Source organism: Nilaparvata lugens, chromosome 3, assembly GCF_014356525.2.
Source record: "Nilaparvata lugens isolate BPH chromosome 3, ASM1435652v1, whole genome shotgun sequence".
In the NCBI taxonomy this organism is placed as follows: Eukaryota; Metazoa; Arthropoda; class Insecta; order Hemiptera; family Delphacidae; genus Nilaparvata; species Nilaparvata lugens.
This window is the reverse complement of record NC_052506.1, coordinates 97153759-97178018: the sequence shown is the minus strand read 5'-3', so window position 1 is coordinate 97178018 and position 24260 is coordinate 97153759. Positions and strand designations below refer to the sequence as shown.

The 24260-nt window shown below is 35.5% G+C and overlaps 1 protein-coding gene across 1 annotated transcript in view; it reads right to left on the bottom strand.

Moving 5' to 3' along the window:
* Nucleotides 1-23423, bottom strand: part of LOC111052712 (PCI domain-containing protein 2) — a 28590-nt gene extending 5167 nt beyond the window's left edge. The window contains exons 1-5 of the mRNA XM_039422982.1: nucleotides 23379-23423; nucleotides 22064-22305; nucleotides 15133-15350; nucleotides 10376-10476; nucleotides 4844-5043 (exon numbers count right to left, since the gene is read on the bottom strand). Of these exons, the coding sequence (XP_039278916.1) occupies nucleotides 4844-5043; nucleotides 10376-10476; nucleotides 15133-15350; nucleotides 22064-22305; nucleotides 23379-23423 (806 nt within the window). The remainder of the gene's footprint in view (nucleotides 1-4843; nucleotides 5044-10375; nucleotides 10477-15132; nucleotides 15351-22063; nucleotides 22306-23378) is intronic.
* Between the last annotated feature and the right edge of the window lie 837 nt (nucleotides 23424-24260).

The following is a 24260-nucleotide window of genomic DNA, read 5'->3' as shown; positions in this document are numbered from 1 at the left end:
CGCGGCTTTGTTGGGCTTGTCTTGGGCCAGGACAAGATGCGCGCAACGTGCGTAAATGGAGTGTTTCAGTATTAAGATTTTTTTGAAATTGTTGTGACCTCAGGGCCGGGAAAACTAGATGTAATTTAATATTATTTAATTGACGTGTCATTTAAAGAATACACTGTTAGAGCTATGCTCAAATTATACAGTTTCAGATGACAAAAAAAAATGATAATAGAGTGAGAGAGAGAAGAGAAAAAAAAGAGAGGAAGATACCTAGTCAACTATGGTTTCCCATGTAATAGGCAGGCAAAGAAGAGAAGAGAGAAGTGATGAGAAAAAAGGGAAATAATACAGTACTTATGCACCACCAACGATTCACCATAGACAAAATATACCACAAGAAGATTTGTAAATTGAACGTGACTTGAAAAAAATGAATGAAGGATACTACAGTGAGGTCCACGTTATAATGGCAGTGTTTGATTAGCAATGGTATTGCTATCCTTGTCTATCAATCAACAAAGCGGATGGCGCTATCTCTTTCTCGCTTTGCTCTGTTGTCAGATCATCTTTCAACAATGTAGAATTAACAATTAACGAAATATTTCATCTTTATTATAAAAATTAATTATTGAAAAATATAATTTCTTACTTAATAGAATATAATTGATTATTTCAAATGAGAATGAACAGTTAATATTATACCAATAAACATGAGTATCAGCTACCGTTTATAGAAGGCATTGACAAGACAGAGGTTCGGCAACGTTGTTGCCTATCTTTCTCCACTGCCATTATAACGAGGATCTCACTATAGTTATTATAAATAACAATTAGGCAATAGCAACTCAATTACACAGAAAAACCAGCAGAGCGGACGACAAAACTGAAAACAGCATGCATTGGTTGACTAGTGTGGAGTGTGGACCAGCGCTGGCCTTCATTGGCCTACAGAATAGAACATGACAGAAAATAATAGCATATCAATGTTGATCAGGTGTTGACTTCATAACAAAAATCTCACAATAGATATGCGATAAACCATAGAAAAATATCGCATAAGAGGATATCCCATGGCATAGGTCGTTCAAAGGTATGTTCAAAAATTTCAAGCCGATTACTGTCTATTATTACTGTTTTGGCCGGGAGAGAATGTAAGAGCGGATGAGAGACTACCAGCATTAAATAGCTTCAAGAAAAATATCTACTAGAACTATCGGCTTGAGTTAACATTGAGAATAAACGCCTTATCTCCTTCTGCTATATTTTCTCTATGGTTCATCTGTTACACTGGAGTAACTAATAATCTACAATATAACACTAGCAGTTCTGTGAACAGTAGACCTCACGCAGTTTTCTCATCCACAAGTATCTGATGTCAGCTGTTCTAGTTGATTCAGTTGAATCATAATTTACTCTTAAAAACTGTTCTTTGTTTTCTCCAAGATCAAAAACTCACTTATGTTGATAAACTCAGTTCACGCTTGAATTTGTATCCCATATGATGATTTATCCAGTTTCGAGATAATCTTTCCATCTGATAAAAATATTTCTTAACTATTTTAAAATTATTTTTTTTTTCAATGAAGAATATCATAATTTCTTCAGCATTATTCAATTCATTTAATCATTTTCTATTTTATTTTCAATCACCTATTAAATTAGTTTTTCAAATGTGAGAATATTGATATTGTTGAGCACGCATCATGAAAAATATTGAAACCCTAACTTATAAAAAATATCGAGGATCGAGCTTCGCTCTAGAGTACAAAAGCATAACAAATTTATTACGAAAGAAGAAATTATAATAATATTTATAGTTCATACAGAAATGTTCTATCTAATCACAGTAAATTGAGATTAATTCTCAGAGTAATGCAAAAATTCCCCTCACAAAGGCCCGGTTGCACAAAATCCGGTTAAATTTTAATCCTGATTAATTTCACGTGAACCAAATCAGAGAAGACCATTTCAAAAAGATGGTTCTACTGGAATTAATCAGAATTAAAAATACCCCGGCTTTTTTGCAACCGGCACTAAGTACCTGATTGAAAGATTACAAAAGTTCAACAGCTGAGTCATAATTTTGACACAATCCCACACACATGAACTCGCTCACTCACTTCCATCATCAACAGACGACGAAATAATTATTAACAGCTGTTTTCCAAGGATGAATAATAATTATCCTTTTAATTATCCTCCAGCGAGTTTTCCCCAGGGATGAGACCTAGTGAAATCGTATTTTTAAATTATAAATACTATGGTCTGAGTTTCGTGAGAATTGTTAGAGCCGTTTTCGAGACCCGGTGAAATACAAACATATAAATATCTAAAAAGAAATTGCTCGTTTAATAGTGAAGGATAGACACGGCCATATATCTGTTTAATGCATGCAATTAAATATTGTCAGCTGATTAATTATGAATAATTCTATAGTGTGATTGATCCTATCTTCACAGTAGATGATATTTATAGTGATATCAGAGTATGGAAGAATTCCTTTTCTTTTCATATTATCCTTAAAATGCAAAATTAAAAAAAAAAACCTTGTGTATAAATCGACGCGCAGTTGAAAAAGGAATATTCCTGCCAAATATCATAGAATTCTATCAACGCGTTTGGCCGTAATCGCGTTACATACAGACAGACAAAAGCAAATCGAGTTGAAACATAGACCTCACAACGTTCGGTCAAATATAACATTACACAAGCATATAAGACCATTGTCATGATTGAAATTAGTTGAATTAAATTATGTAATTATTATTCAAATTAAAAAGGGGAATATATCTAAACAGTTGTGCCGATTATCTTGTGTTGTCTGTTTTTTCGACTAGCAGGGGACTTACCAAACTGAAAACATGACCTAATGAAATATTGAAGAATTTAAAACAGTCCTATAACCATCCTCGGTAATTATATGCAAAATTTCAAGTTGTTGAGTCCAGTACGTGTATAAGCCAGTTCTTTCTTTTATTATATTGTAGATTATTAGTTACTCCAGTGTTACAGATGAACCATACAGAAAATATAGCACAAGGAAAGGAGATAGGGCGTTTATATTCCAATTTTCAATGTTAACTCAAGCCGATAGTTCTAGTAGATCTTTTTCATGAAGCCATGTGACGCTGTTAGTCTCTCATACTGTGCCGTTCTTACACTCTCACCCATCCAAAACAGTTATAATAGACAGTAATCGGCTTGAGTTAACAGAAAATCGGCTTGAAGTTTTTGAACATACCTTTGAACGACCTATGCCATGGATAGAGTGAGGTCCACGTTATAATGGCAGTGGAGGAAGATAGCAGAACAAAGTTGCCGATCCTCTGTCTTGTCATTTCCTTCTATAAACTGTAACTAATACTACATAGAGTCTGTGAAAGTCAGAGTGGTAGAAGTAATTTCTTTATTATTTTCGAGTTAAGTCCAGTTAAGGGTTCTAGAACTATAAATCTATTACTAGAAGAGTGGTGTAAGTCATATGGTTCAAGGAACTGTCCGGAGAGAGAGAGAGAGAGTCATATTCATCTTAGTGTTCAGAGTGGTGCATGCAATTAACACACCTACAAAAATGTTAATTGATTATTTTCTTGGTCAAATCAATAGTCATTAGTGAGAACAATACATGCCTGTGGCCCTGAAAACATTAAATTCATCACTTTCTCACTTGGGAATTGAGTGAATAGCTTCTACTAAAACCTCTAATTTCTCAGAAGAAGGTTAATATGACTTACACCACTCTGGCTTTCATCGACTATTACTGTTCATTTTTGTTTCAAGTAATAAATTTTATTTTATTAAGCAAGAACTTATATTTTTCAATAATTTCATAATTGAGATGAAATATTTTGTTAATTAATTATTAATTCTACATTGTTAAAAGACGATCTGGCAACAGAGCAAAGCGAGAAAGAGATAGCGCTATCCGCTTTGATGAATGATAGACAAGGATAGCAATACCATTGCTAGCTAATCAAGCACTGCCATGATAATGTGGACCTCACTATAGTCAATAACCTGTTCTACTCGTTTTTATTCACCCGATTTATCGTGCACAATTAAAAGAACAATCTGACAACGTTGCAGAGCTAGAAAAGGATAGCGCTATCTGCTTTGTCGATAGATAGACAAGGATAGCAATACCATTGCGAAACAAACATTGCCATTGTAACGTGGATTATAGTATTAAAAAACCAATAAAACTTGAAATTTGATTAATCAAACTTACCTATCGAAATTAAAACCTGGACCTAGTAGTTTTTCTTTCATATCGACGTATGAGTTTCGAGATTTCTGCTCTAACTACTGTTTGCAAGGCCTTTTCTTTTAGATACATTTGTTGAAAGTGGACTCGCTTACAATTTTTGCTCATATTTTTTCTCTCTTTTTCCCTGTCTTCTACATTCCCCTTTTCCACTCCTCTCCACCCTTCATTTCTTACTTTTATACCCTCTACCTAATGACTTCACTGTGGCAAGCCCTCAGGCGATCCAGTACATTTTAAATTTGGACGTGCACTTGTAAACAGTGCGAAATTACAAGGACTTACAAAAAAAAGCAAAATGCCATTCGCTATATATCCTCTAGGTACCTGCCTATTTCATGGGAAACCATAGTTGGCTAGGTATTTTTCCTCCTTTCTTTCTTTTCAGCACACCCCACCATGAAGCCTGTTTTTGTATTTTATTAGAAACTTATTTTTGATTGTGAGTTTTTGTATTTTGATTTCTTCCATGTATTTTGTGTTGAATTGAATAAAATTATCGATTGATTGATCGATATATAAATACTCGATATTTATCGATATATCGATGATAGAATTTTTCGATATATCGATTATCGAAGTAGTACTTACACTTTCTTGAAGAGATTGCGGTAGGTGATGATCTTCAACTTTTCCAAGATGAGGAATATGCCGCACTTGATGAAGAAGGCCTGATGGTTCTGCATGGCTTGGACCAGCTGGCGGACCCTACCGCACTTCACCGCTTCCACCACCTCCCACAGCTGCAGCAGCTCGTACTTCTCCAGCACTGCTTTCGTCGGCATGTACCCCTGAAACCAATAATCAACACTTATTATTCGATGCAGATATCAAGCTATACTACAGATGGAAACTACTCATATATTGCAATTATTCTAATGCTAATGAATTAATAATTAAACGGCTCCTCTTAACGCTGCAAGGGTACACAACCCCCAACAAATTAGACAATACAAAGAGACTTTCCTTTTTTAAAACGTTCGAATAACAACTCAAATTGATGGTCATATCATTGAAAATGATTTTTTCTCAATACCGACAAAATTCATACAGCAGAAAGCCAGAGCAGATAGTCCAACATTATGAATTTGCGCGGTCCGAAGAAGGAACGCATAGCATTTGCAACCCCCTATCACGCGTCACTTATATGGGAGAATAACATTGGAAGCCTAAAGTGCTGGCAAACCAGTTGGTTGCTATGACAACGGAAGGCTTTTTGAGGATCGCATGGTTGCAGTGTTCCTACAACCAGTCATTTTATGGAATCTAACGATACAATACCAACAATATCGATCTATGAAGACGTAGTTTGTATCGATATTCGATAGTATCACACTACAGACGACAGACCACGTTGAAAAGTTTTGTTTGTTTTGATTTGAGGATTGTTAGTGATGGCGTAATAAACGTGTGTTGATAAACGAGGATATATGAGTTATCATAGAATAAACGAAAGCTATAGGATATTTATTATATTGAAAATTCAATGGATGATTTATTTAGTTTAATAGAAATTGAGAATGAAACTGAACTTGGGAAGTTTGTATTGTAGGACCTCCAAATCTTGAAAATTCCACACAATCTATAAGGGTTTGCGTGAGCGCGTAAGTACAAGCGGTAGTTGAAAAAAATATATTTGTGCTATTGTATTTCCAGGCTAATAATATTAAGACTGAAAGATGTGAAATAGTTTTGGGCTTTCTATTTCTATTGTATTGTTTGAATCTTGTAACTTATTCATTTCCTTATTATCTCTTACAGTGACTTGTAATTTTGTTGAAAAACTGATATAATTCAAGTTCTATATAATGACAACTTAACCAGTAGTTCTGTGAACAGTAGACCTCGCGCACTTATAAATCACAGCCTCCTCTTATACTGTCCATCAGAGTAAATCCTGTCTGTATGTCGTGTCGGCGAGATATCGGCGTGAAAACGGCTAATGACTGTTGAGGTTTGTGTATCAAAAATGCTAATCTCCTTCAAGACATACTGGCAACAGTCAGCCCGAGTTCAAAGCAGAGAAAGGTCGAGAGACAATCTATGTTAATTAATTGCATGCGTTATTGCACGCAATCAATAGTTCATTCAATAGTGCATAAAAATTGCATTCAATGAGGCATGCAATTATTAGTCTACACAGCTGCTTTTTTACTTTCCTTGCCCTACTACCATAGGTAAGGAAAGTATTGCTTTCCAAAAAAAATTAAGGTACCCCAATTTCAGGTTTTCTATACGTTTCAAGGTCCCCTGAGTCCAAAAACATGATTTTTGGGTGTTGGTCTTTGTGTGTGTGTGTGTGTGTGTATGTGTGTGTGTGTGTGTGTGTGTGTGTGTGTGTGTGTGTTGTGTGTGTGTGTGTGTGTGTGTGTGTGTGTGTGTGTGTGTGTGTGTTGTGTGTGTGTGTGTGTGTGTGGTGTGTGTGTGTGTGTGTGTGTGTGTTGTGTGTGTGTGTGTGTGTGTGTGTATGTGTGTATGTCTGTGAACACGATAACTCCATTCCTAATTAACCGATTGACTTGAAATTTTAAACTCAAGGTCCTTATACCATGAGGACCCGACAATAAGAAATTCAATAAAATTCAATTCAAGATGGCGGAAAAATGGCGGATAATTACTAAAAAACCATGTTTTTCACGATTTTCTCAAAAACGGCTCTAACGATTTCCTTTAAATTTATACCATGGATAGCTATTTATAAGCCCTATCAACTGACATGAGTCTCATTTCTGGGAAAATTGCAGGAGCTGCGTAATATTCTCGAGAAAAATGGCGGATGATTACTAAAAAACCATGTTTTTCACGGTTTTTTCGAAAACGGCTCTAACGATTTTCTTCAAATTTATACCATGAATAGCTATCTATAAGCCCCAACTGACATGAGTCTCATTTCTAGGAAAATTGCAGGAGCTGCGTAATATTCTCGAGAAAAATGGCGGATAATTACTGAAAAACCATGTTTTTCACGATTTTCTCAAAAATTACTCGACTGATTTATTTCAAATTCATACTCTGTATAGTTATTTATCAGCTCCATCAACTGGCATGAGTCTCCTTTCTGGGAAACTAATGGGGGGTTCACCCCATCCTTGAGAAATGGTCTTTGTAACCTCCTTCACGTGCATGAGGTAGGTAGGTAGAGCAGTCTATAAAAATAACACATAGTCGAGATATTTCATCTGTAGAACAGCTGTTTTGACGACTTTTAAAAAATCATCGGATTACACAATTTACACAAAGGAAAAAGTACTCTGAAAACAATTATATACACACATATACAGTAGTCTGATCGTAGTTTCAAATAATTATGTTGCCGCCAATCGTCACTATGTTATTTCTCTAAATTATTGTCGTTTAAAAATGAGGCTCCCAGTTCAATGAGCAAGGAAAGTTGTGTGAGTGTACCACACCAGATTTTTTAACAAGTTACATTGAGATATTGAATTGCATGCGTCGTGGCATCCAACTTATAATCCACTCGACAGCTGATTAATGATGAATAATTCTTTTGTCTGATTTTCAATCTAGTATTGGCGTATGAAGGAGGCTCCTTTTCCTTTGATATTATCCTTCAAATGCAAAATTTTCATAAACCTTGTACATACATCGACGCGCAATTTAAAAAGGAACAAACCGGTCAAAATCTATAACCGCGTTTCGCCGTAAATGCGCAACACAAAAACATATAAACATAAAGAGAAATGCAAAACCGTCGACTTGAATCTTCGCTCGGTCAATAATCCCTATTTATTGCTCTCTTATTTACTATGAAAGTGAGGATTGATATCTGCAACCTCCAAACTATATTTACACCAGCCGCCACTGAAAGATACAAACATACATAAAACATCATGACAAGCCATTCATTCACAATAATCGATTAATTGCTCTCCATTGTATAAGGCTATGTTTCAACAATAAACCACTGTATCTATGGTGAGATCATCTTATTAAGCCACAACCTGATTAACCTGGCGCTGGTCGACAGGTCGACATTGGCCTTCATTGGGTGATGAGGCAATGATCCAGATAGTTTTGACAGTTTTCATCTGTAATTGTAATACCCAGCTTATCATTACTTGCATCAAATTGATGTAAGAGTAACTTATTCACTTTCAATTTAACCACATGCCAATGAGAATTAGCGGGCCCCGGTCTCAATAATAATGATAATACTGAGGGTGATGTCCACATAAGATCTTAGGCTTGTGCGTGGTAATGAGTGAGAGGGATGATAATGAGAGATGACGACTAATTTCTAGGTAGACGGGACCGACGGCTTATCGTCTCCTCCGAAAGACGGAGTGGCCGTATCTATGTGATTGTGCTGTGGTCAAAAACTTTTGCCCCGGTCAAGATTCGAACTCGGGTTCTCTTGGTTATTAGACCGGCGCGTTATCACTTACTCCAACGAGCCACCCTATTATTCATAAGTCTATTTGTTTATCTTTCAAGTAACAATTTCAAACTGGAATTAATTTACTGTTATATAAAAGATGAAATGCAATTCATATTTTACCAGCAGTATCTTGACAGGCACAAGGTAGATGAGGATCAATCTTTTGTTTTTCTTCGACATTCTGTGGCATCTCTCAAAGGCAAATGATAAGTACTCGTTAGCTGAAAATGTCAGGAAAAATAAAATAATTAGCGTATGGCAAATAAACACACATACTCACAAAAATATTCAGATCATTGACATACGTCAACTTGATATAAAATAAATTGATTTTATTATTTTACTATTAATAAAAACAAAATAAAACTTGTAGTACCCTTTTTTATCAAGCTTTTAAAATGTTTTGATAAAAGGGCACTACAAGTTTTATATTGTTTTTATTAATTTGAATACAGTAGCCCATATAAGTAAAGTAATTCTATTTTACTATCTATAAAATGCTAATGAAAACATGAACAACAAAATAGTGCAATGAAGAAAAGGAACAAACTTGAATGTCGAGGTCATTTTTTATGTAGGCTACTGCATGAATTTGAGTTCATTGCATGTACAACAATAAAATTGTATGGCAATCGTCACATTAGAAAAACAAAAAAAGTGCTTTGAATGTTTGGATGATTTCAAAGGAGCGTGTGGAGGAGCTGCTTTGAAATCATCCAAACTGCCTTGATAGGCTCGAATGCTAAAATTTCGTATGATATGATTTATCGTTTGCCTACCTCTCTACAGTCACAAGCACGGTAATCTACCCCAGTCGATTACAAAATAGAGAATGAAAGTTAGGATTGATATCTGCAACTATATTTACACCAGCCGCCACTGGAAGATACAAACATACATAATACTACATCATGACAAGCCATTCATTCACAATAATCGATTAATTGCTCTCCATTGTATAAGGCTATGTTTCAACAATAAACCACTGTACCTATGGTGAGATCATCTTATTAAGCCACAACCTGATTAACCTGGCGCTGGTCGACAGGTCGACATTGGCCTTCATTGCGTGATGAGGCAATGATCCAGATAGTTTTGAGAGTTTTCATCTGTAATTGTAATACCCAGCTTATCATTACTTGCATCAAATTGATGTAACTTATTCACTTTCAATTTAACCACATGCCAATGAGAATTAGCGGGCCCCGGTCTCAATAATAATGATAATACTGAGGGTGATGTCCACATAAGCTCTTAGGCTTGTGCGTGGTAATGAGTGAGAGGGATGATGATGATGATGAGAGATGACGACTACTTTCTAGGTGGACGGGACCGACGGCTTATCGTCTCCTCCGAAAGACGGAGTGGCCGTAAAAAGTAAATTCGTATGGCTTTTGTTGGTGGGGAGTCCCTTGCGGGAAGGTCCCACCGCCTGAATATATAATTTAAGCCGTCAATGGGCCTTACGACTGTCATACTTCAGCCGGGACCGACAGTTTAACGTGCCCATCCGATAACACGGGAGTGGCCGTATATTGATGTGATTGTGCTGTGGTCAAAAAACTTTTGCTCCCATCGAGATTCGAACTCGGGTTCTCTTGATTCAATTCAATTCAATTCGATTATTAGACTATTATCAGTCTATTATTCATCTTTCAAGTAACAATTTCAAACTGGAATTAATTTACTGTTATATAAAAGATGAAATGCAATTCATATCTTACCAGCAGTATCTTGACAGGCACAAGGTAGATGAGGATCAATCTTTTGTTTTTCTTCGACATTCTGTGGCATCTCTCAAAGGCAAATGATAAGTACTCGTTAGCTGAAAATGTCAGAAAAAATAAAATAATTAGCGTATGGCAAATAAACACACATACTCACAAAAATATTCAGATCATTGAACTACGCCAACTTGATATAAAATAAATTGATAACTATTTTACTATTAATAAAAACAAAATAAAACTTGTAGTACCCTTTTTTATCAAGCTTTTAAAATGTTTTGATGAAAGGGCACTACAAGTTTTATATTGTTTTTATTAATTTGAATACAGTAGCCCATATAAGTAAAGTAATTCTATTTTACTATCTATAAAATGCTAATGAAAACATGAACAACAAAATAGTGCAATGAAGAAAAGGAACAAACTTGAATGTCGAGGTCATTTTTATGTAGGCTACTGCATGAATTTGAGTTCATTGCATGTACAACAATAAAATTGTATGGCAATCGTCACATTAGAAAAACAAAAAAAGTGATTTGAATGTTTGGATGATTTCAAAGGAGCGTGTGGAGAAGCTGCTTTGAAATCATCCAAACTGCCTTGATGGGCTCGAATGCTAAAATTTCGTATGATATGATTCATCGTTTGCCTACCTCTCTACAGTCACAAGCACGGTAATCTACCCCAGTCGATTACAAAATAGAGAATGAATAATAGAAAGAGAATAAAAGATAGATTTACAAAGGAATGATAAAAGAGTACCGGTAAATATAAATAAGTTGCAAAATTGATTTTTAAAATTTCTTTTTAAATTATTTGTTTATACAGAGTGAGTCATATGTATGGAAACCCTTCAATAAGTTGGAGACTGTTGTAGATATATTATTGTAACTTTCAGGATAAGTTATTGGTCGTATACTCCACATTTTGACGTACAACTGAATTTCAACCCCTCATAAGAGGGTGATTTAAGGGTTGTAACTCAAATATTTTGAAAACCCATTGTGTGATACATCATTTCAAAGACCTTTTCAAAACGAGAAAGATGACATCAATAAAAATGTTCTATGATGCGTTTATCCAAAATGGCGGCTGATTGAGCTTTATCAATTATTATTTCTTTAAAAACTAAAACTTCAATCAGACACCATTTTGGATACAAGTATCATATAGCATTATAATTGATGTTATCTTTCTTGTTTCTTGTTTCAAAAAGGCTTTTGAAATTATGTACCACAAATTATAGGTGTTTATATTTGAAATCTTCGAGTTACAACCCCTAAGTCACCCCCTTATGAGGGGTTGAAATTCAGTTGTACGTCAAAAGGTAGAGAATTTTGGCATCATTGCTTAGGGGGGAGCTTATAAAACGGTTCTCGAACCCGTTGCTGTGGTACAGAGAGAAGTCATAAAGGTAGCCTTCAAGAAATCAAGATTTCATCCGTCAGATTTATTATTTAATGAAACATCTATTCTTACAGTAAGACAAATTTTTATAAAAGTTCTTCTTATTCACATGTACAAACATCAAAACTCAATCTTTCAGTAGTCTCACACTCTTATAACACCGTTACTCACAGAATACAACTGTCTCATCCACTTATTTGCACAGAACTTACTCAACTACCAACCCTTCATATATTTCACAAATTCTTTATAGGAACATTTCCAGTAGATTTGCCAACTTGAACTTATTTGAATCTTTGTCTATTGACACATTCAAAAAGAACACACACTGGTTATTATCAGTCCTCGGTCTGGATGAATCAGAGGAACTTATAATCTCATCCTACAGATAGTTTTTTTTTTCATAATCTTTTTATGAGTTTAGTGTCTTGCATCAGACTTAAGATAATTTTTGCTCCTCATTCAATTCATAATTATTTATTAGAACCTCAATTAAGGTATCACTCCTAAAATAGCTCTACAGTTATTTTTTTCTAATTGAAATCCAACATCGTCGGGGTTTGTGCTTTGTTTCTCATTTCGAGTTTTCCCTGTCCTCCTCTCAATATCTTAGGATACGTCAACATCCTTTTCCAATATAAATTAATGAATTTATATGTAATTTAATAATAAAATTTCATTCTCGTCAGGCTGACTGATGGGAGCTCATCCTTGCTCACAGACCTTAGGTCCATGCAGGGATAAATTCCTTCAAGTACGGCCTGTCAGCTTGCACTATTAGAGGAATAATAAAACATTAATGGTAGAATAGAAAGTCTTTATGTTATTATGCTTTATTATTATTATATTTATTATTATGATTATGCTTTGTAAGTAACATTATTGTATTGTAAACATTTTTCTGATGGTGTGGGTGACAGAATTTATTTATTTGTTGTATTGTTTTTTGGATGAGGAATAAAAGAATTTGATTTGATTTGATTTGAATTTGACCAATTACTTATCCTGAAAGTTACCGTATTATGTCAACAACAGTCTCCAATTTATTGAAGGGTTCCTAAGCATATGACTCACTCTGTATTACATTACCGTGTGAGGAACAATAATTATACCTGAAATAATATTTTCTTAGTATTTAAAAATAAATTTCCATAGTTATTGAGATTAAATATTACTGTAGTTCATTGTGTTGATTCATAGTGAACAAACGATTTGGCAACAGTGCGGTGGTAGATCTATCTGCTTTGTCAAATAAAGTACAGCACGCGCCCCGTAGCTTTGCCTCCGTCACTTTCAAACGGCATACAGGCAAGGTATGGTTCACTGGGGAATTTTGAAAAACATCAGGCTTCAGAGACCCTAGATCCCTTGATGGAGGAAGCTCCCTACACACAGGGATTCTTCATGAATGAGATAGTTGCAACGTATCACCAACAATGGAAAGAAAATGTCAGCTGATAGGCTGTGTTATGCTAAAAGGACGTAGCTTCAAAAAGCTTCTTGTGTATCTTTTTGGATGCAACACGTTACTTTTGAGAAGATACAAAAGTGCAACTGTTGCTTATGGAAAGATACATTGGAGCTCCTTGTGTATCTTTTCGGATGCAACACGTTGCTTTTGAGAAGATACAGAAGAGCATATGTTGCTTATGAAAAGATACATTAAAGCTCCTTGTGTATCTTTTCGGATGCAACACGTTGCTTTTGAGAAGATACAGAGGAGCATATGTTGCTTATGGAAAGATACATTTTCAAAAATGTTGGATGTTTTTGTCTGGGTAGTATTGTAGTATAGTGGCCCTCCGTCGATAGGCAAAGCTACAGGACCCGGACTGTACAAAGCATGTGCTTTGTTGACCGAACACAGTGCGGTCTATGTTTTAACTGGGATTTTCTTTCGCCTGTCTGTCTGTCTGTATGTAACGCATTTACGGCCAAACGCGTTGGTAGAATTCTATGAGATTTGGCACGAGTATTCCTTTTTAACTGCGAGTTGATGTATATACACAAGGTTTTTGGAAATGTTGCATTTTAAGGATAATATGAAAGAAAAAGGAATTTCTTCCATACTCCGATATCACTATAGTATAAATATCATCTACTCTGAAGATAGGATTAATCAGACTATGGAATTATCTCTCAAGTGGCTTATTAATAATTGCATGCAATTAATAACTAGAATAACTAGAATAACATCTCAACAGAGTCTAACATAGACCTATAGACAGCTATTGTTTTAGGAGTAAGTTTGAGTTTCTTTTCACGTTTTAGAATTTTCAATTATTAATACAGTATATTTCAGTTATTAGTGATGATTTAGTAAAGTATTCTTATTTAATTTGGTTTTCAACTTTCCTAAATTCTAAATTTCTAGTTTATAAATATTTTGGACTCAAAATTGTACAAAAATCGTGACATGTAAACATAACCTATTTTTGGACAATTTCTATCTAAATTTGGGGAAGGAACAGTTTTGGGCTTCAAGCCTGTTGTTCCTCTCCCAATCATTCATAGTTGAGAATGATAGTGTATGTTTCAATGTATAAATAAATGAATAAATAAAATAGCATATTTCTCTCGACCTTTCTCTGATTTCAACTCGGGCTGACCTGTTGCCAGTATGTCTTTAGGAGATTAGCTTTTGATGTTAGCATTTTTGATACACCAAAGCCGTTTTCACACCGATATCTTGCCGACAGGATTTACTGTGATGGACAGTAAAAGAGGAGGCTGTGGTTTATAATTGCGCGAGCTCTACTGTTCACAGAACTACTAGTAGTTCTGTGAACAGTAGAACTCGCGCTCAGTAAGTTACATTGACCTGTTATTATGTTTTTTAAAAAAATAATATATAATTTATCAATTTAAAATGTCAAGAAAAAATCCTAAATGAACATAGAGCTTTCTGTCCTATCGTACCGTGACATGTCGTCCCGGAATGTGAGTGTGAGCGCTGTTATCAGGTCCTGCTGCAACTGCTGTCTACAACGTTGATGGAAAGATACATTTTCAAGATGTTCGATGTTTTTGAACGGGTAGTATTATAGTCCTCTGGACAGCTGATTTATGATGAATAATTCTATAGTCTGATTTTTAGTCTAATATTGGCGTATGAATGAGGCTCCTTTTTCCTTTTATATTATCCTTGAAATGCAAAATTTCCAAAAACCTTGTATATACGTCGACGCGCAATTAAAAAGGAACATACCTGTCAAATTTCATGAAAATCTATAACCGCGTTTCGCCGTAAATGCGCAACATATAAACATTAAGAGAGTTGCCAAACCGTCGACTTGAATCTTAGACCTCACTTCGCTCGGTCAACTAGTCTAATGAAGTGGTGATACCTGAAGTGTAGTCGCTGTCGAAGAGCGCCTTGCGGCCGACATAGTAGCGATAGGTGATCTGCTGGCTGATGAGGTAGCGGTGCTTGAGCGGCGATGACTCGATGGCGCGGATCAGTGGCTTCATCAGGTGCAGCTTGTTGATGCGGAAGTACACCTTGAACAGCTGATTCACCAGCGCCAGCATACCCCACTTCTTTGTGTTGCGGTCCGATGCTCGGCTGTAATCATTACATTACATCAATGTTTTCGCAATAATCACAATCAATAGAGCAAAGTGAGCTCTAACATTCAACACCCTATTGGTCCCTTTTGACCTGCAGGGAAAGAAGAACAGGGAGGTCAACCATAGGCATGAGAAACCTCAGGCCAGTTCAGTGTCAGGCTCTGACATATGCAGATGACATAGTCCTCATAACAGATTCGGCTGAAAAGATGCAAATGGCGGTTACAATGAAATGAAATGGAATGAAACTCTTAAGGAAAGAGGCATGCATGTTAATAGAGTGAAGAGCCAGGTCACGATGGTAAGGAGAACTGAACAGCAGGTGGAGGAATTCGAAATTGAGTGTGATGGCCAACTATTAAAGCAGACTGACAACTAACAGTACTTGGGCACAAACATAAACTGCACTGCTAAGCTGCAAGAAGAAGTGAGACAAAGGACTCGAAAGCTAAGCAGGCATACTATTCACTCAGTAGAAGCATTTTCGGAAAGGCTGAGGTGAGTAGGAGAGTAAAATCAAAAGTTAATGTTTCAATCATTGAGCCCATCCTGTTTTATGGAAGTGAAAGTTGGACAGTCAATAAGAAAGAAAAGAGCCAAATAAATGCGGTGCAAATGGAATGTCTCCGAAGAATAGTTGGAAAAACAAGACGAGACAGAGTGAGAAATGACCGCATAAGAGAAGAATTGCACATTAAAGCGGTTGAAAGAACAATCGATGAACGGATACTCTCCTGGTATGGGCATCTCCTGAGAATGGATGAAAATAGAAAGCCTCGCCAATACATGGAGGCCAGGGCACAAGGCAGACGACCGACAGGAAGACCACGGGTGACATGGGAGACAACTGTTTCACGGATAGCAGCAGAAAGAGGCAAGACCGTGAATAAGTTGAAGAGAATGGCTACGGACAGAGGCAGTGGAGAAGATGGATCCGATGCGACCACCCAACGCTGTGAAAACGGCACATTGGGTTAGGAAAAGAAGAAGAAGATCTGCAGGGAAATGTCAAGTGAGATAGTCACGTAAAAACATTGGATGTGAAATTGTCCCGTGCTATTTTGCCTTGGCTGAGTGGCAAATAGAAAAACAACACTATACCTCCGATAGGAGAAGTAACCAAAAGAAGAAGCATGAATGACTTATATTATCACAATCAAATCTGACAGTCAAACAACTATAGTGAGGTCCACGTTATAATGGCAGTGGAGAAAGGTAGGAGAACAACGTTGCCGATCCTCTGTCTTTTCAAAGCCTTCTATAGACGGTAACTGATACAGGTTTACTGATGTAATATCAACTGTTCATTCTCGTTTTAAATAATAAATTATATTTTATTAAGCAATATTGATTGGAATAATGTGAAAAGTTCAATATATTGAATACTAGCAGGTGACCCGTGCTTCGCAAGGGTCTTTCTTAAAACTTGACGTAATGAAATCTAGAAGAATTCAAAATAGGCCTATAAGAATCCTCGGTTGATTAAGAACTTATATGCTGCATTTCAAGTAAATCAGTATGACCACCTTTCAATTAAAAAAAGAAGTTAGATTCAAAATGGCGGAAAAAATTTGGGTGTGACGGAAAACCTGTTTTTATCATTCGAAAAGGATCCCCAATCATATCTATCTTCTAATTTCCCTTGTAAGAGAAATCTTCTGCTGCTTCCATACTAACTGGAAGCATGACAAATAATTGAAAACTTGACAAACTGAAAACTTGATGTAATCAAATCTTGAAGATTTTAAAATTGGTCTACAACCACCCTCGGTTAAGCAAGAATCTATATGCAAAATTTCAAGTTAATCAGTCCAGTAGTTCTGACGTGATAATGCGTCAAACATAATTTCCCTATACTTTACACCTGTATAGGCTACGTTTATAATCCAGTTCTTTCCTTTATTATAGTATAGAAGATGATACATGGATGGATGATCATTGTTATTTCACTAAATATAGAATAAGTTGAATAGTTTCCCTTTCAGAGGGAGTTTTGACAACCCACAAAACTCATTTTTCATTTGAAGATATAACGAAAAGGTGCATATATGACCTTATTTTTTGCTCAGCTTGCCAAAATACCCCTCATTCCAATATTAAAATTTTCGACTGACTGTACAGTGAGTCAGTCATTCTATCAGGGCTCGAACAATTTTGAAATTTTAATTAAATAAAAATGGAAGAATACAATTTCTTTATGTAAATAACAACACCTTCATTCAAAGACATATTAACTGCATGCGTTTTCATATTGCCGATACAGGATTGATGAAACTGTAGACGTTTATTTAGCACTTTGTCTCAAAAATTGTTGTAGCTAAAAAATTTGAAGATATAACGAAAAGGTACATATATGACCTTATTTTTTGCTCAGCTTGCCAAAATACCCCTCATTCCAATATTAAAATTTTCGACTGACTGTACAGTGAGTCAGTCATTCTATCAGGGCTCGAACAATTTTGAAATTTTAATTAAATAAAAATGGAAGAATACAATTTCTTTATGTAAATAACAACACCTTCATTCAAAGACATATTAACTGCATGCGTTTTCATATTGCCGATACAGGATTGATGAAACTGTAGACGTTTATTTAGCACTTTGTCTCAAAAATTGTTGTAGCTAAAAAATTAATAATCCATGCCACATGTAGGCCTAAAGGCCATTCCACACAGCACGTGGCGTGCGTGGCTGGACGCACGCTAGCTACTTTTCAAAACATCGCTTCCTAGCTAATCAAATGAAGCAATTCACATAGCAGCCACGGCCACGCGGCAACGCTTGCTATACTAGCCACGCGTGGCTACCGTTGGCTCTCTGAGCGATCTTTTCAAACGTGTCCGGCCACGTTTTGGTCCGAGCATGCGCAGAACGTATACTAGACGTATACTATCGTATAGAACGTATACTATCATTGTCAGCCTCAAGGTCGCGCATTAAATGATGGAATTCGCCATAGGTCTTCCTTTTTTTATTGATTGGATGTACCCACTGGTCCCGTGCTGTCACCGAATACAATAAAACCAACTCATTATCACTACTACTGCTGTGTGGAATGGCCTTAAACATTGCATCAGGAAAACGAAGTTTCAAAACTATGTTTTCCAGGTAGAAAGCAATATAGAAACAGATGTTCCTTTTTCAATTTCGACCATACGATTTGGTGATTTTTTAATGAAATCGAATGTACCATTAATGAAATTTAAACATTAATTCTGAAGAATCTAGAAGGAAAATTAAAATTTGGGCTTCCAGGTGCACGAGATTGATATTTTTAGAATCTATGTGAAAAATTTGGAGATCTAAATCATTCCCGTTTTTCCGGTATGCAATCCACAAGTTGACATGTTTTGATGCGAACAAACGAACAAACACAACCCTACTCTCTCTTATTATATAAACCAATTTGTATTTGAAAGGATCTACTTTGATGGATTATTGTACTAACACAGAAATTAGAAGCGTATCTATCACACATTATGTCCTTTATAAAGTGAATCACACTATATAGTAAGGTCCATGTTATAATGGCAGTGGAAAAAGATAGGAGAAAAACGTTGCCAAACCTCTGTCTTGTCAATGCCTTTTATAGACGGTAACTGATATTGGTTTATTGATGTAATATTAACTGTTCATTCTCGTTTGGAAATAATCAATTATATTTTTTCAATAAAAAATCATATTTTTATTATGAATTTTCATAATCAATATTGAATATTTTGTTAAATAATCATATTTTTACATTGTTAAAAAATAATCTGGCAACAGAGCAAAGCGAGAAAGAGATAGCGCTATCCGCTTTGTTGAATGATAGACAAGGATAGCAATACCATTGCCAATCAAACACTGCCATTATAGCGTGGACCTCACCATAGATACCTATGATATACTATGATATGACTGGTTCTAAGGAATGAACATAAAAATCCAATGTGTCATCGAATCTGATGAACTTATAGATTATGTCATAGAGCAAAGATATCTCATTTTGCATTAGAAGATATCCCATAGTATAAGTTGTTATTTATGTCCCAAATAATATCAAGTCTACTTTACGTTTTGTTAACTCAAGCCGATCACTGTCGACTACTGTCTATTATTACTGTTTTGGCCGGGTGAGAGTGTATCGAAGAATCGCACACTATGAGAGACTACAGCGTCACATTGCTTCACGATTTTGTGATGTTCACGTTATAGTGTTTGATTGACAATGGTATTGCTATCCTTGTCTATCATTCAACACAGCGGATAGCGCTATCTCTTTCTCACTTTGCTCTGTTGCCAGATCGTCTTTCAACAATGTAGAATTAATAATTAACAAAACATTTCATCTGAATTATGTAAATTCATTAATATGAAATTGATAAATAATTTCTTGCTTAATAAAATATAATTGATTATTTTAAACAAGAATGAACAGTTAATATTACATCAATAAACCTGTATCAGCTACCGTCTATAAAAGGCATTGACAAGACAGAGGTTTGGCAACGTTTTTCTCCTATCTTTTTCCACTGCCATTATAACGTGGACCTCACTATAGGACTATCGCTTGAGTTAACAGTGGAAATTGGAACAGAAACGCCTTTTACCATGGGATACCTTTTTATGCTATCTTTTCTCTCTGGTATCACCACAACATGATACAGTTTCATCTCAACTTGATACACGATACCATGGGATATCTTCTTAAGCTATCTTTTGTCTATGATATCACCACAAATGATACAGTAGCCACAATATGATACAGTATCACCACAATATGATACATTATCAATAAAAACAATATAAAAACTTGTTGACCGAGCGAAGTGAGGTCTAAGATTCAAGTCGACGGTTTGGCATTTCTCTTAATGTTCAAATGTTTATATGTTGCGTATTTACGGCGAAACGCGGTAATAGATTTTCATGAAATTTGACAGTTATGTGCCTTTTTAGATTGCGCGTCGACGTATATACAAGGTTTTTGGAAATTTTACATTTCAAGGATAATATAAAAGGAAAAAGGAGCCACCTTCATACGCCAATATTAGAGTAAAATAAGACTATAGAATTATTCATCATAAATCAGCTGTCGAGTTGATTATAAATCGCATGCCATGACGCATGCAATTCAATATCTCAATGTAACTTGATGAAAAATCCGCAGCTGTGTAGACTATAAATTGCATGCCTCAATGAATGCAATTTTTTGCACTATCAAATAGGATGCAAAGAACTTATAACAGCTTGTCTGGGCGCCTAGATGTTTTCTGGTTTTCTCGCGCTAAATTCCGGAAAGCGTTATTATGATAATAATTAAATCTTGTGTAAGCATGATCTGATCGAATAAATAGTTGGTGTATCAGTTTGATAATAATAATATGTGCATATGGTTTGGGATGTCGTTCAGTTATAAATGTTATTATTTATTATATTGATAAAATTTTTGTTCATTGTTTGTTATTATATTCTTTGATTTTTATAAGTTTTGGAATTTTGAATCCTCAATTTGTTTTATTTTTACTTTTTTCATAAGTATTTGAAATCTTTGTATTTTTCATTTTTGAATTAGGTGGTATTTTCGTTGTTTGTATTATTTATTATTGCATAATTTCGTATTATTTTTCTTTTGTATCTGTACAATTTTTATTGTTGAGGAGACATATTTGGGGAAACCCATATCTCACCAACACGACATACAGACAGGATTTACTCTGATGGACAGTATAAGATGAGGCTGCGGTTTATAACTGCGCGAGGTCTACTGTTCACAGAACTACTAGTAGTACCCTTTATTAAAAACTTTAAAAAGGGTACTACAAGATTTTATTTATTTATTTGAATAAAGTAGCCCATAAGTGAAGTGATTTTATGATACACTAGCCATCAGCAGGCGAGCGAATGAGCATTTTTATCATATGTTCATTCGGTTGTCCAGACTAAACGTCTGGCTAAACGGATATGGCGAGCGAAGCGAACCTGACGGCTAGTAATATAATATTCCCAGGAATAGCTCTGATTGAAGTAGCAGTGCCCAATCAATTTTTCCGCGATAAATGCATTTCAATCTTCAACTTGGTGCCAACCTAACAAAGTCAACTCAACTTAATGCCAACCTGACAAAATTATTAATTTAGTTATCAGTTGACAACTGTTTCGAAGAGGTACTCTCTCTAGATTATAGTTCTATATTAACATATGGTATGGACATTTTTCAATTATAATTAAGAGAATAAGAAGAATATACATGCTAAATACGAACTTTAAACCCTTAAAAACCACCCTTATAGTTAAAATATTGCCAAAAGAATTCTTAGTGCGCCTCTAAAGGGCCAACTGAACATACCCTCCAAATTTGAACGTTTTTGGTCCGGTAGATTATTAGTTCTGCGAGTGAGTGAGTGAGTGAGTCAGTCAGTCAGTGAGTGAGTGCCATTTCGCTTTTATATATATAGATTATGTATGGTATAACCAAAAATTTTACAGTATCATCTCAACTTGATAAACGACACCATGGGATATCTTCTTATGCTACCTTTTCTCTTGTGTATCTCAACTTGATACATGACACCATGGGATGTCTTCTTAAGCTATCTTTTCTGTATGATATCACCACAGTATAAATGTACAGAATCACCACAATATAATACATAACAGTATCATCTCAACTTGATACACAGTGACACCATGGGATGTGTTGTTATGTGGATGGTGTTGGTGACTCACTTGTCAGCCGCACAGATGCGGAAGCAGGTCATGAGCGCCTCTGCGGCCTTCTCGAGGCAGTGCGGCGGTTTGTTGTGGTCGGCCTTGATGGCGGTCAGCCGCAGGTCGAGGCAGACGGTGGCCATGACGGGCAGCAGCCAGTTGTCGTCCTTCAGCTGCTGCAACTGTTTGCCCAGTGCTTGCATCACGGCCTGTTGGTAGCTGCATGCTGCCCAAAACTGTTTCTTCCTCGAATTTTGATTTAGACACTATAAATAGTCCAGAAAGTAGGTTATGTTCCCCATACACTTGAATTCAGGTTAAATTTTCAGTCCAAACATTTAAAAACAAGAAAGTTCTAGTTTAGATTATTTACAAACCAAATTGAATAACACTCTCTAATCACTTAAAATTGTCAAATAATGAATAACTTTGAAAATTATTATATACTCTAGTTTAGAATGATTATCATGTCATGTCAACAAATCAGATTATTTTGATCAAGTCGATTAAAATTTCTCGCTGATGATTACACAGCTGGAAATAATTCTGTCTCTCTCCCACACACTCATCTTCTGTTTCGACAGACGACGAAATTATCATCTGTTTTTCCAAGGATGAATAATTGTTATCCTTTGCATGTCCTTCAGCGAGTTTTCCCAGGGATGAGACCTAGTACAATCGAATTCTTATATCATAAACCTACTATGTTCCGAATTTCGTGAAAATCGTTAGAGCCGTTTTCGAGATCCGTTGAACATAAATAACCAGATATAAAAATATAAACAGATATACAGAAATTGCTCGCTTAATATAATATGATTATATATTTTAATATTATTTGTGAATTATAAAGAATGAGCATAAATTATTGAACACATTTGATAGGAGAATAAAATTAACGAATAAGTGTACTTACATGGATATTGATTTATTGAAAACCAAATTCAAATAGTTTTATTCATAACACAAGACAAGTTCAACAAGTTCAAGTTTGCACCTTCTGTTGCTCATAGAATATCTACGATCAGATACAGAAATAATTTGAGAGATGATGCACACTGAAGTACTATGCATGAGCGAGGGGTAAGGAGTTCGGGTATCCGGATGTACAACTTATTGCCTTCTCACATAAAAGAAACGTCAGCTAAAGTTTTCAAACTTTTATTGAAAAAGAGCTACTATCCATATGTGCCTACTCAGTGGAAGAATACAGGGTCTTTCTAAATGATGAACCCATTTTCAAAAATTGGTATTTATCAAAGTAAAAATGCAAAATGGACAACTTTTATACCAATGGAAGGAGAAAGTTTCAAAGTTTTTTTCAATAAGTTACCTTACAAATGTTCAATGTGGCCTCCGGCTGCTGCACGGCAAACATCTACGCGGTAGCCAAACTAGTCCCACACGCGAGAAAGCGTATCTGGTGTTATTGAGTGCACGGCAGCAGTGATACAGTTCCGCAGATCGTGCAGCAGCCGGAGACCATAGTGAACACTTGTAAGGTATTAAAAAAAACCTTGAAACTTTCTCTTTCCATTGGTATAAAGGTTGTCCATTTTGCATTTTTACTTTAATACCAATTTTTGAAAATGGGTCCATCATTTAGAAAGACCCTGTACAAAGATTTTTACAAACCTCAAGATGGTGGTTTAAGAAGTAGATAACAGTTTACAGTTTGATTAATGACAAATTCTTATACCCCTTTTACAGGTGGTCAGTGGACTAGAAATGTATAAATAAAAATAAAAATCTAGACGATATTCAATTTCACACCAAACATTGTCCATCTAAAGTGATGTCTTCAATTTTTCGTTTTAGTTCATTAATATTACATACCTTCCTTGCATACAACTCATTTTTCACGGCCATACTCCAAACAAAAAAGTCTTAAAACGGTAATAGCCGATTATCTGCTTTCTTGAAATCACAGAACGCACATAGCTTTCTCCTGGCGCTCTGTCTCCCCACACAATTGAGTCAACTGTGTTTCTTCGAAATCTTTGAAGATCATCGCAGATTGTAGAAGCTACACCAATGTTTGCCACCAAAGTAGGCGTAAATATAGCCGATAATTATAGGCTATTTGTAACTTTTTATTCACCTATGAAATGTGTTCAATAATTTATGCTCACTCTGTATTTGTGAAATATTATAGATTTTAATATGATTTGTGAATTATATAATAGAAATGTACTCTTACTAATGGCAAAGGAAT